The 14,843-nt window shown below is 40.2% G+C and overlaps 1 protein-coding gene across 1 annotated transcript in view; it reads left to right on the top strand.

The window, feature by feature from the left end:
• The window catches only part of LOC108540144 (uncharacterized), a 59,539-nt gene extending 44,777 nt beyond the window's left edge, over window positions 1-14,762 (top strand). Inside the window, exon 2 of the mRNA XM_017889135.1 lies at window positions 13,972-14,762. Coding sequence (XP_017744624.1) covers window positions 13,972-14,167 — 196 coding nt within the window. The 3' untranslated portion in view covers window positions 14,168-14,762. The remainder of the gene's footprint in view (window positions 1-13,971) is intronic.
• The last annotated feature ends 81 nt before the right edge of the window (window positions 14,763-14,843 follow it).

Consider the following 14,843-nt stretch of genomic DNA (forward strand, 5'->3'; position numbering starts at 1 on the left):
AGTCCCAGCTACTCGGGAGGCTGAGGCAGGAGAATGGCGTAAATCCGGGAGGCGGAGCTTGCAGTGAGCTGAGATCTGGCCACTGAACTCTAGCCTGGGCGACAGAGCGAGACTCCGTCTCAAAAAAAAAAAAGAAAAAGAAAAAAAAATCACAAATGAGTACCCCAAAATGTAAAGAGTCATACAAATAATTTGAAACAAATAACTCAAATTTATTCTAATATATGTTTGTTTGTTTTTTTTCCCCTGAGCTAATGGTGTCTGCTAGAGGTGTTTGAACCAGAGCAACCCCATCCTGAAAAGGGGCTGGACAAAATACAGGCTGAGACCTATTGGGCTACATTCTAGGGGGTAAGGCATTCTAAGTCACAGGATGAGATAGGAGGTCAGCACAAGATACAGGTCACAAAGACTTTGCTGATAAAACAGGATGCAGTAAAGAAGCTAGCCAAAACCTACCAAAACCAAGATGGCTAAGAAAGGGATCTCTGATTGTCCTGGCTCCTCATTATATGCTAATTATAATGCATTAGCATGCTAAAAGACACTTCCACCAGCACCATGACAGTTTACAAATGCCATTGCAACATCAGGAAGTTACCCTATATGATAGAAAATGGGGAGAAACCCTCTGTTCTGGGGAATTACCTATCCCTTTCCCAGAAAACTCGTGAATAATCTACCCCTTGTTTAGCACATACTCAAGTATTATCAGTCAAGCAGCCCAAGCTGCTGCTCTGCCTATGGAGTAGCCATTTTTTATTCCTTTACTTTGCTAATAAACTTGCTTTCACTTTACTCCATGGATTTGCCTTGAATTCTTGCACGAGATCCAAGAACCCTCTCTTGGGGTCTGGATCAGAACCCCTTTCTGGTAACATATCCACTGAGGAAAGGAATTTTGTGATGGCCTAAAGAATTTTAACTCTTTCAAATCTGATCTCAGCTAGAATGCTGCTTAGCTAATTCCTTGGATGTTAACATTTCAAATAAATAATAAGATTTATATCTTCAAGAGACTGCAAAATCCAGCAAGACATTCAAAGGGTATTGGCTGATATTGGGTAAGGATTTAATCGGGTTTACTTCCACTTTAATGGTGGCAGCTGAATACATTTTGACAATGTCAGTGGAGGATCGGGACCATGGTCTGGCAAAGTTTGCAATAAATTATCCGTGGCATTTATTAGTCCCAGTGTAGAAAAATATTATTGGATATATATTTTTTATAATCTTAGGAGTTTCATTCTTATTCTGTAGTTGTTCATTTGCTCCTTCTGTTACAAATTTAAATACATTTCTCCCTTTCGAGAAGAAAATGTGCGCATTTTGAAATTCCAAAAAATATTTGCCTAAGAGATATATGGGAGCTGAGGGAACAAGCAGAAAGGAACAACACTGAGTAAGCCTACCTGGAATTCTAAGGTTTTGGACTTACATACAGTAATAGGTTGATTAGATACCCCTACCATTTAGTTTCATTACTCTGAGGGAGCAGACAGTTTAAGGTAGTAGGGTAGAGGACAGAAAAAGTAGCTCTGGTGTTTTGAGGGTATGTGTCTGTTCTCCATTCATGAAGATTTAAGATACATTTGGAGAAATGGGAAAGCCCCCTTTTGGTCCTTGAAGCAACCCTACTTATCTTGTCAGGCCCTGTCCTCTTGTTGTTCCTGCTGTCATTTAAGTTTTCCACAATCCTTTTAAAAATGGCCGGGCCCGGTGGCTCACGCCTGTAATCCCAACACTCTGGGAGGCCGAGGTGGGTGGATCACCTGAGGTCAGGAGTTCGATATCAGCCTGACCAACATGGAGAAACCCTGTCTCTACTCAAAATACAAAATTAATCGGGCGTGGTGGCACATGCCTGTAATCCCAGCTACTTGGGAGGCTGAGGCAGGAGAATCGCTTGAATCCAGGAAGTGGAGGTTGCGATGAGCTGAGATCGCACTCTAGCCTGGGCAACAAGAGCGAAACTCCATCTCAAATAAATAAATAAATAAAATGGCCAGGCTTTTTGCAATAGAAGCAAATGCCTCTTTTGTCATTAGAAAGAGGATCATTCATCTTTTCTCAAAAGGCCTAGTTTGAATCGTCAATTGTCGTAGTTACAAACTAAGGCCTCTTTGAGGCCTTAGTTATTTTCTTTTTTCTTAGTAGCTTTAGAAAGTTGATCTGCTAAGCTTGCTAATTCATGAATTTATATATTCACCCAATTAAGCTGGTGTCTTTTAACTAAGATAACCAAGTCCTCATTTAAGTCGTTGAGGAAAGTAGAATTTATAAGATAATCATTCTGGTGATCTTGGAGATTAGAATCAGCCATTCAGAATTTTGTTTAAAAGTTGTCTTCAAATCGTTCAAAATAATCAAGTACAGAATCAACTGATGTTTGAGTACCTTGTGGAATTCTACTCTAATCTACGTGTTTAGAAAAGACCTAGGAGACTTCCTCAGGCAGTGATAATGGAAGGAGAGGCAAGTTAGGACAGGGGAGTTCAGATAAGAAAGAATATGAAGGCATAGGGATGTAACCACTCAACAGATTTACCTTGCCCACTGCCTAGACAAAGTTGATATATCAAGACAGGGGAACTGCAATAAAGAAAGAGTTATTCATGCAGAGCCTATGGTGTGGGAGACTGGAGTTTTATTATTACTCAAATTCATCTCTGAAAACTCAGGGATCAGAGTTTTAAACTATAATTTAGCAGGTAGGGGCTTGGGAAGTGGGGAGTGCTGATTGGTCAGGTTGGAGATGGAATCACAGGGGGTCCAAGTGAGTTTTTCTTGCTGTCTTCTGTTCCTGGGTGAGACTGCAGAACTGGTTGATCCAGATTACCCATCTGGTGGTGACAACTGATGCACTGGAATGTAGGATCTGCAAAATATCTCAAGCACTGATCTTGGGGTTTACAACAGTGATGTTATTCCCAGGAGCCCCTTGAAGAGGTTCAGACTCTTGCAGCTGGAGGCTGCATGGCCTCAAACAGTAATCTTACAGCTAATTTGTTAGTACTACTAAAGTAGACTGGTCCCCAGGCAAGAAGGGTTTGTGTGTTTTTTGTTTTGTTTTGTTTTGTTTTTCTGGGAAAGGGCTATTATAATTTTTGTTTCAAAGTTAAATGATAAATTCCTTCCCAAGGTTAGTTCGGCCTATGCCCAGGGATGAACAAGGACAGCTTAGAGGTTACAAACAAGATGGAGTTGGTTAGTTTGATCTCTTTCATTGTCATAATTTCCTGAGTTATAATTTTTGCAGAGGCTATTTTAGGAGTAGAAGGAGGAAGAGCTGGAGGTGAAAGAAAGCAAGTCTCTGAAGTCTTTTAAAATCCAGAAATAGTTTCAGATATTCTTTTGTTTACCTCTTGTGAACCCCGAAAACTTGAGACAGGTCTCAGTTAATTTAGAAAGTTTATTTTGCCAAGGTGAGGACACACACCCGTGACACAGCCTCAGGAATTCCTGACGACATGTACCCAAGGTGGTCAGGGCACAGCTTGGTTTTATACATTTTAGGGAGACATGAGACATCTATCAATACATATAAGAAGTACATAGCTTCGGTTCAGAAAGGCGGGACAACTTGAAGCAAAGGCAGGAAGACTGGAAATGGGAAGGGGGCTTCCAGGTCACAGATAGATGAGAGACAAAAGGTTGTATTCTTTTGAGTTTCTGATTAGCCTTTCCAAAGGAGGCAATCAGATATGCATTTATCTCAGTGAGCAGAGAGAAAACTTTGAATAGAATGAGAGACAGGTTTGCCCTAAGTAGCTCCCAGCTTGAGTTTTCCTTTCAGCTTAGTGATTTTGGGGGCCCAAGGTATTTTCCTGTCACATTCTTGAATAGAGAAAATTTTCTCAGAATTTCTTTAGAAGTTTCTAGTTGCTGTTGGAAGTAAGTCTCCCCATTCAATTTGTCTGGTTCTAAACCAGCTTCTTCCAACTGTGTGCGCCAATAAATGATTTTAGCCATTTCTAAAGATGCCTATTTTGGCCATTGCTGCTATGACCATCCTGGTTTAGGTGGGTCCACGTTCCTAGGTGTTTATAAGAGGACACTCCGTAAACATTATAAATTCAGTTGGTATTTCTAAAGGTGGCTGTCCCTTAAAAGAGTGCTCAGATTTTTAGGCTTGATTTCTCATATTTTAGGAACTTTTCAAAAGTGACTAAGGCTAGGAATGTGTTTAGAGTCCAAGTGTGCTGCTTGTAAGTGTCACTGCTCTAGGTGTCACCCAAGAGTTGTGAATTGCTCTCTTACATATCTTGGGCTATCTCTAACTACCAGGTGACATTAGAGTGCTCAAGGTATAGGGGACCATACCCTCATATTATACCTGAAGAGCAAAAAGGGATCCCTAAAATGTTATTTTGGTGAGGAATGCCCTACGAGGCCACTTCACATCCTAGGCCACATACCTGACACCTCTGCAAAGTCTTCAGTCATCTGGAACACCTGAATGGGTCAGAAGGCGCAATTGCTTCTTTTCTTCAGGGCAAGAGAACTCACCCTCATATATTTTTCAGTTATAACTAACAGGAATTGGTAACAAATGAAAATCTACATCTGGATTTCCAGCAATAGAAAACACCTGTAGTCTTAAAAGCATGCCATGTAAAATGAAACCACCAGTGCCTAATTGCCAGTACTTTGAACCGAACCCTCTGTGGGACAGAGGTGGAAGAGGCAGGAATTCTCTGCAAAGCTCTTTGCCTGACTGTGATCTGAACCTTCTGTCCTCAGGCAGAGGCAGAAAAGGCAGTTTTTCCTGTAACCCAAATCTTCTATCTGCAGGGTAACAACAGAAAACCTTCATTCTCGAAAGGGAGGATTGGAAAGAATAGCTCAAACAAAGTATAGACTTTAAACCAAAAAGTGAAAAGGTACAGATTTTCAGTAGAACTTACCCCTTTATCTTCAACAATTTCTCTCGGAGTCAGAAGAATGTGGCACATATACACCATGGAATACTATGCAGCCATAAAAAAGGATGAGTTTGTGTCCTTTGTAGGGACATGGATGCAGCTGGAAACCATCATTCTTAGCAAACTATCACAAGAACAGAAAACCAAACACCGCATGTTCTCACTCATAGGTGGGAACTGAACAATGAGATCACTTGGACTCGGGAAGGGGAACATCACACACCGGGGCCTATCACGGGGAGCGGGGAGGGGGGAGGGATTGCACTGGGAGTTATACCTGATGTAAATGATGAGTTGATGGGTGCTGACGAGTTGATGGGTGCAGCACACCAACATGACACAAGTATACATATGTAACAAACCTGCACGTTATGCACATGTACCCTAGAACTTAAAGTATAATTTAAAAAAAAAAAAAAAGAATGAACATAAGGGGTTGGATGTGGCCAACCTCTTGAGTCCAGGAGGAATGTTGGATGGTAGGGGATGGCTTGTTCTGAATCCTGCTCACAGTGGCAAAAATGTCAACCTAAAAGGAAGAGATTGAGGCACAAAATATAATTTAAGGAGTTTACTTGAGCCAAAGTGAGGACAGCTGTCCAGGACACACTTCCAAGTTGCCTGGGGAGTGCTGTGCCAGCCTTGGTTACAAGCAGGCTTTTAAAGTCAAAGGGAACAAGGAGTGAACTGATGCAACATTGTTTGACAGTAATTCTCATTGGTTTACAGAGATAACATTGATTAATGATTTGCTATATGTTAGCATTGGCTATATGAACTATGGGGTATGAGTTATGGTGTCCAGCATATTGTACTTTATCACTTCTTGGCATCAGTTATTTGAGAGTCCACACAGCAGGTGGCTTCAAAAGATAATTATTTAACTTGAGGTAGAGTGATATGACTGCTGTTTCATTCTAATGTCTCTCTGGGCCTGATAATTTAAAGGGGCTCACATTTCTTAGATAAAAGGTTTATTTTCTTTTTTCCCCCCACAACCCCAAATACACTTTTTTGACATAAGAGTTATTCTGAGAAACAGCAAACACAGGAGAAGATCTGAAAACAAGGTAGAAGTTACCCTAATGAAAGTGAAACTTGTATTTATAAAACAGGACATCTCTATTTGTAAGGGTGTCTCCCTCTCTATACCAGGAAGAGAAGGAAGACTCTGAATTACAAGATAGTCATATCAATGGAGAAGGCACAAACTTTAATTTGTACAACAAACCTTATTCTTGTTTACTTTTCCTGGTCATTCCCATAACTGGTCTCTCTCACACCTCTTTGTTTTTAGCTAAAGATGGTGTTTAAGCCTGAATTCTAAGCCATCTCTTCGAGAGTTACTCTTTCTTTGAGCTTTTCCCCATGCATACATGAGATATAATACTACATGTTAACCATCTTATTTATTTTTTTCTTATTAATTTGTCTTTTATTACAGGGGCCCCAACAAAAACTTAGAAGGGTAAAGGGAAAATTATTTTCCCTCTTTTATAGACCAGTCAGGGAAACATAATAGCTAGGGGTGGATTTTAAATTATTAGCATTAATTTTATTGTTCATCTTTATATTATGCAATGCCAGTTTTAAATGCAAACATACAAGCATTTATCTCATGTAGAATTACCAAGATTACACAAAATTCATATTTTGTAGCTTCTACATGCATATGTATTTTGTTCTTACCACATTAGTGAAAACACTGTATAAAACGAACTCATCACTTGAAAGGCACACAGTCTACCAAAACTCTCTATCTTTAGCTTACTGATGAGTTAGGAAGGATTGAAAGAAAAAAGAACTATGAGTTACTTGATCTTTCCCTTTCCTTCTGTGTCATGTTCAGGAAGTGTTTGCCTAATATAGAAATTAACATGATTAAAAAAGAAATACTTTTTCCTTATGAAACACAGGAGTCATGGCTGACACACCTATAACAAAAGACATATTAACAAGAGGAAAGCATTACAAATTTATCTAATTAAAGTTTTACATGCCACAGGAACCTTCAGAAATGAAGACTGAATCAGGGAAAACTATATTTTTAGCCTAAGTATGATGAAAAAGCAGATGGTTGTGGAGAAACCTGATTGAACAAAAAGGGTATGATTTTACGGTAATAAACTGAGCAAGGTCTCTTTGTTCAGATTCTTCTTGGTCTCTCTGCATGAATTCCTTTCCTTTAAGTATAAGGCAGGACATCTGACCCATGAGGATCTTGTGACCTACTTTCAAGGGAGGTAGGTCAGAGAGAGTGACCTTAGTAGGTGTTATAGTTTGCTTTGAGAAAGCAAACTATAAAAAGAGAAAGATGGGCAAGAGACAGGAGGCAAGAGAAGGTCAGAGAGACTTTCTTGCTTCTGAAGTCCTCCTATCTCCTTCAGCACATGCCAAGGTGCCATACTTTGGCACACCATGCTTTGAGCCCTGACAGTTCCTTGGCTACTCCAGTTTCTTAGACCCTGCCATTGACAGATTTCTGACTTAAAAGCAAGTTCTAGTTCCTGCAGAAAGCATGATCTCTCCAGGCTGTGAGTGCCCCAGCTTACTCAAATACTTTCCTTGTACTCACTTTGAATCTTGCTGAATGAACTGTGATGCATTGTTGACCCACCAGAATTCCATGCTCATGGAGGATCACAAGTGCCATACGTGAATGGTGCAGCAAGAAACCACAGATAACACATATAGCATGGAGAGCTTCTGCTCATGTGTATGCTCTATTGTTCTACTTTCCTCACTTACAAAACACAAGTTCAAAGGTAAAATTAACAGTTTCAAGCCTGTGACAACAGAGCACTAAACTGTCCTCAGGGCCCTCTAAACACAGTACCCTCGTGAATACTGGGCCCTGTGGCCTGTGTGACTGCATAGGTCACACATCTTTGAGGCCAGGCATGAAGATCTAGTAGACTCAATGGGGAAACTGACAAGGAAGACAATTACAGAGAAGCCTTTAAACATACAGGTTGTAATTGTGAGGATAATTTTGCCTGGAACTCAAATCTCATTAGACACAGGAGAAACCAGACTGGAGAAAAACCTTATAATTATACTGGGTGGGAAAATCTTTATTTAGTGTTTCCAACTTAACTGGGTATCTGAGAAGTCACTCTTGGGAGAAACTGTATCATTGTAATAAGTGTAATTGGTCAACACTCTTATCCTGAAAATCTATGTCAAAGTGAGGTTTTATAAATGTAAAGAATGTGGGAAAGCTTTAAATTAAAGTGCCAGCCTTATTCAGTACAAGAGACTTCACACAGTAGAGAAACTCTATGAATGCAATGAATGTAAGAGATGTTTTCGAGTGAGCTCAGCTCTGATAAGGCACCAAACTTCCATGTAGATAAGAGACCCTAATAATGGAATAAACATGGGGGCCAATTTTGCTAAGAATTCAGGCCTTTCCCAATGGATAATGCATTTTGGAAAAGGATGCTATGAGAAGGAGCACAAAGAAAGCTCCAAGGTCATTTCCTTCTCACATGGCACATTTTTTCCTGACTTGATGGCCCTCATATAGAGATGATTCTTCAAAATGTCTTGCAAGGTGAAAAGACTTTCCCTCTACCCTCTGAGGATTTGATAACTGAGTCTATGACAGAAACTGGTAACAGGCAGGTTAACATGAGAAGATGTACAATTTTATTATGTGCATGGAGGCAGTACAGAAAAAAAGCATACACCTAAACAACCAGTGAGATTCAGGAGTTTATATCTCTATCTACAGGGGAGGGGAGGTGAGATGTAGGCAATTTAGGGGAGAAATAATTTTTGGGAAAGATGAATGGGTCCTCAGAAGAAGAGATGATAGTTTTTGAAGAAGTTTGTCTAGGTGTTGTGTCAACTTCTAGCCTCTTCTCTTGTGATAAGAGTTAATCTTCCCTGGTTGATGAAACTCTCAGGGAGGGGACTGATGACAACTGAGCTCCTTTTGGAGGATCTGTCTTTAGGCAGATAGGGGGAGTTCAGAGAAAGCTTCTCCTTACGTTTGTTGTTTTTCAAGTGGCTTTGGCTAGAATTAACCCATATACCAAATGGGCATATTTTGGAGTGGCATTTCCTGAATTTCTTCAGTCTTCTAGCTAAACACTCATAAGTCTTCTTTGCAATGCACTAGACACTTATAATGTAAGGGTTTATGTATTGTCTTTGTATAAATAGCTGTAGCTTTGGAGATTGTTGCTGCTTTGCCTCATAACCGTGTAACTGTTGACAAGTTATTTGACTTCCTTATACTCAGAATTTTCTTCAATAAGATGAGGGTAATATCTGCCCTACTATCTGCCAAGGATATCTGAGGATAAAAGAAGGTAATACATGGAAAGCATTTTGAATACAGCGTTCTTGTGCTGGCATAAGAAAGCTGTGGTATGGTGAGTATTGCCTCTGCCAAATCAAAACAGAAGAACAAAAGGATTATATGACATATAAGTAAAGAAATAAACAATAATAAAATACATGTTAAAATGTCATTAATCTCATTTAAGAAACATATTACAAATGTGTTTCTAGGCTATGGACCAAAATATTTTCCCAGGGTTTATGTTATAAAGGGTTTTTATTTTGTCTTTATAAAATGTACATACTCAGAAGACAAACTTTGCTGTGTTTCTAACCAAATATTTTTTCTTGAAAAAACATGGAATGTCAGTGCTTTCAGATGAGAAAGATGGGATTAAAATATAATATTTTAAGACTTCTACAAAATTTTAGGAAATGATGTGGATACATAAAAAGTTGTTTGAGAGTTAGTGTATTAGTTCATTCTCACATTGCTACAACGAAATACCTGAGACTGGGTAATTTATAAAGAAAAGAGGTTTAATTGGCTCATGGTTCTGTAGGTTGTACAGGAAGCATGACGCTGGTATCTGCTTGGCTTCTGAGGAGGCCTCAGAAAACTTACAATTATGGCAGAAGGCAAAGGGAGAGCAGGATTCTTACATGGCAGGAGCAGGAGCAAGAGAGACAGAGAAGGGAGAAGTGCCACACACTTGTAAACAATGAGATCACACAAGAATTCACTATCAGGAGAACTGATGGCACTAAACCATTCAGAAGGATCCAACTCCATGATCCAATCACCTCCCACCAGGCCCTATCTCCAATATTGGGGATTACAATTCAACATGAGATTTGGGTGGAGACACATATCTGAACTATATCAGTAAGTAACTTTGGGTTGAAATGAAAAGAATAAAGAGGAATTATTTCTAAATTCAAATTTGTTACACAGTATGAATTTAAAATTTGGCTTATTATCTGTAATAGTGGATGACTAAAGAATTTTTATTATATTGTATTATGAACCTTCATAATTTGCCTTTTTCAGTGCTTCTGAGAAGTGGGTTCCTTTGTAGGAGCTACATATTAGAGAGCTATCTTGGCCTACATTTCACTGCTGGAGACACATTATTTAGAGCCAGAGCTGGAAATGGAAAATAATCCCTTAACTCCCCCAAACTGGTGCTGATTGGGAGGAACCTAAGGGGTGAGAGTTTCCAACTACAGACTCATTTGGAAGATGGGGAACCAGAATAAAGAAAAGGAAAACTAGGCTAGTTAAGTCTGAGTCTTGAATTGTAAAGATCTCCGTATCTCAAGGGTATAATCTCAGTAACTAAAGTTTCCCCAAATTAAGGGAAAGAAATATAGTACAGAGTAATACTTAGGGATTTTCTAGGATATAGTCACTGTGAATGGAGTATGCATCCTACATTCTTAAAATTTTTCATGAATTCTATTCCTAAGTATATGTTTCACTTTGAATAAAATACTAAATTGGGTTACTTATACTTTTGGGAGCACACACTGGTTTTCTGTGAAAAAATGGCCCTTAGAAAATGTAAATGGTTCTTCAGTCAAAATCTACTATTAATACTTTTGTTCTTTTCTTTAAGCAAGCAAGCTATGCCGCATGCAGATAACTATCTTCCCTGCTTGTGATATCTCTAAGAATATATTCCTTGTAAGTGAGGAATAAGATAGCTGGTAAATGGAAGGAGACCTCTCATGCACATTATTGCCACAGAATTGGGACATGAAGTGGCGTTAAGTTGGGCTGCCATAACAAAATACTATACTGGTGGTTTTAAATAAGAGAAATTTATTTTCTCACAGTTCTGGAGGTTGAGATCAGGGTACTAATATGGTTGGTTTCTGGTGAGGGCTCTCCTTCTGGCTTTCAGATGATCACTTTTTTGCTCTTGTGCTCACAAGACCTTACCTTCACGTGTGCATGGAAGAGATATCAAGCTCTCTGGTGTCTGCTTTTAAAAGGGCATTAATTCTATTATACTAGGGCCCTGCCCTCAAGAACTAATTACCTCTCAAAGGCTGCATCTATAACACCAACTCATTGGAGGTCAGGGCCTCAATGTATAAATTGTTTGGGGGTTGTTGGTGGGACCACAAACATTCAGTCCAAACCACTGAGCAAAGGAAGAGACAGAATAAAGGAACAACCAAGAGGAGAGCTGTGTTGAGCAATGGGAGTAAAAATGAGTGTCAAAAGTAGAGGAGGATGAAAGTGAGTGGAAGGTCTGAAGATGGCATGTGGAAAGTGACAGGTAAGAGAAAAATAATTTGTTTCTATTGAGAGTCAGGACAAATTCCAACATACCAAAGTTAGAAGTAATGGGTCCAATGAGGAAGTAATACTGAAGACGACTGACCTAAGGGATATTTTAGAATTATTTGTAATGTTTGAATTAAAGACAACAGGGACTAAAGAATAAAAATGTTTAGATGAGTCTAAAAGATCAGGTCAATGATGTAGCTTCTATTACAAGGGAACAGAAAAGAGGGTACAAAATGGCTTTAGGTGATCCAGGGGATTCAGAAAAGGTAATTTTAAGACAAAAGAGTAAAGTCTACTTTACAGAGAAAGCACTAAGTGTGTAGTAGAGATTGGTATATGAAGTTATATATTATGAAAATATTACAAAAAAGTAAAGGTACTTTTGTTTTATGAGAATGGCCTAGAACGGCTTTTTAAAAGAAATTAGGGAAGCTAGTGTACAACTTCCTGCTGAGGCTGATATGAGGGAGGACAGCATTATGCCATTCTGCATCAGGTCCTTTGTTAGTGCCACATAAGCTGGAATGTAGTACTTCAGGGGATGGACCTTCAGTCTGATTCAGCATGGTGTTATGTCTGAGATGCTCCTGATGCTGTTCAGCCTGGGTAACTGGCAGAGCTTTCAACTACTCCCTTTCTCTTGAGATGGATTGCAATGCTCACCTTGCTCATGAATGGCCTGGAATTCTGGATATTCCCATTTAAACTGTCTTTTCATTGGCTGGAAAGGAATAGTTGGTGGCTCCTGTGCTGCTTGATGACGATATTCTGAGTGCAGTCCCATTCCACATGCACTGGCTGCAACTTTGAAACAATTAGATATGGCTGGGCTTGTGAAAGACTCAATGAGGGAACCACAGTTAATATATTTAAAAGACATCTTAGAGAACACATCTCAGGGCATAGAATAGAGAAAGAATGCTGACACAGTCTTCTTCCACCCTTAAGAAGTAAGGAGCAACCAGAAAGGATGAGAGTGAGAAACACAGAGAAGGGAGTGGAGATTGAGCTCTGCAACCTTGCTTCCCTGGGTATGTGGCTGCTTCTTTCTCTGGCTAGGGTGTTCATGTGCCTTTTAATCACACCTGACATTCTGTTTCATCAAGCTCTCTTTCCAAATCCTCCGCCATGATCACCACGTCCTCTTTGTTCTCCGGCTGATGCTCTAACATCTGGGCTTGGAGCTCCTCTGGCAGGATAGTCAAGAACTGCTCCAGCACCAGCAATTCCAGGATCTGTTCTTGGGTGCGGGTCTCTGGCCTCAGCCACTGATGGCAAAGTTCCCAGAATCAGCTCAAAGCCTCACAGGGTCCAGGTGTCTCCTGGTAGCAGAAATGCCTAACGTTCTGATGAGCTACCTCCTGGTTGCTGGAGTTCTTCCATATGAAGTAGCCCATATCTTGGCCCCAAGTGTAGTCCTATGCTTTAACTGTCAGGCGACTTTTCTATTCCCTTTGCGATTTAATAGTCAAGACTGCAACTGTTATGGGCTGTAACAGTTCACGTAAAGTCTTATTTTGCAGGTTGGGGTATATGGAAGTCTGCTTTAAGGAGGCTGTCCTTGGGCAAGTTTCTTTTGGGTCACTCCCAAGGCAAAATAAATCATTACTAACTTGCAGAAATGAAAAGGTTGCTAAGAACATTTATTTATTTTTTTAAGATTAAAGACATCTAGTCATCTTGAAGCTCATTGATTGAATCACTAATTCAAAAGGAAAATGGGCAATTCGGGTGAATTTTATCATGTGCGACAGAAAGCACAAACTAGGTAAGACAGACATACAATTAATAATATGATTTGAAAATTGCAGATACGAGGATGAAATCACTTTTGTCAGACCCAGGTAAAATACGGCTGGGAAAGCATGAAGGAGAGGAGGCTCATGCTTACATGTTTGAGATAAGAACTGTTTCCAAGGACTTTCTAAACACCGCACAAGAAACCCTTTCATTTCCTCCATGCATCTCCTGCTTTGACAAGGTTTATCAGTAGACATTTCTTACCACTGCTGTAATTCAGATACGATGTTCTGGAAAGAACACTTGCCCAATTATGGGATCTCCACCATGAATTGACAACTCCAGCTTTGAGCCTCTGAAACCAGTGAACACGACCTCTAAGCAGCTTATATGAACCTCTTTTTGCTAATAAAAACTTGCCTTTACCCTTCCCTCACTGAATGCATTAGTGGCTTGCCATTCTGTGCATTCTAGGTTATAATCTTCATTTCTCATTTGCGAGTCAACTTTTTTTAAGTTTAACAATGGAAACAATGTGAAGCTTGACTACAAATATTATAAAATTAAGACACCAAAGCAAGCATACTCGTGTGTCTCACTACAAATACATCTACATATAACACTTCTGATCATTAGAAAATGATCCAATTGTGTTTAGAGGTTCAATGACAGCATAAACAGATTTAAGTGTGATTATACACCTCATTTCTCCCACAGGGCTCCTCTACTAATGCCTCTGGGAGCTTCATACTGCCAGCGCCAGGAGGGGAGAGGAGAAGAAAGGAAGTCTTCTCTCCATGCCCTCCTGGGGCCCATCTTGGTGTTGTGTGTGGTGGAGGGGGGACGAATCTGGGGTCTCAGTCGCAGCCTCCTCTTGCAGCTGCCACTTTCATCCCCGAAATCCTGTTCGTAACAATCAACAGGAACCCTGAGAAAAGTTAGAGGTGTGAAGTCCGCACATAACCCTGGGCCACAAACTTGGTCCCGGACGCCACAGGACACTCACTCACCCGGGACACACATCCTGGCCGGAAGATGGGCGGGTACCGGGGCTCCTGCTGCTTCTGCCCCTCTAGGAAGAGGCTCTCCGTGGTGGTCTCGCGCGCCCCGTACCGGGAGGGAGCCGCCGCGGGGTTTAAGGGTGCAGTCGGCTCCTAGCCTAGCGGATGGCAGCTCCCTCCATGATTTTGAAATGTTGATGGATTAACCTTCTAGAAGGGTGCTAGGTCTCCCTCTTTCTCCTGCCACCAACTTTAGAGTTGTGGTGTACAAGCGCTATATTTTCTGATGTTATATTCCATAGGAATATTTTCAGTGACATAATCAAGTTTAAGCGTTAAGAACTAGGGCCCTGGAATAAAATGAGCGTGAAAATCTTGGTTCTACCACTTACTATGTGATCTTTAGCAAGATAGTTAACTTCATTACTGCTGAGTTTTCTCATCTATAAAATGTGAAAAATAATAACCGTTACAGAATGAGGTAGGACATACTAGCACAGTACCTGTAAAAAACTGTGGGCTCAACATTACCTTAAAAAACAAACCAAATATTGTGTTACTTAGATCCCGTCAGGACATTTTTAACGT

Source organism: Rhinopithecus bieti, unplaced genomic scaffold, assembly GCF_001698545.2.
Source record: "Rhinopithecus bieti isolate Rb0 unplaced genomic scaffold, ASM169854v2 scaffold_18466, whole genome shotgun sequence".
Lineage (NCBI taxonomy): Eukaryota > Metazoa > Chordata > Mammalia > Primates > Cercopithecidae > Rhinopithecus > Rhinopithecus bieti.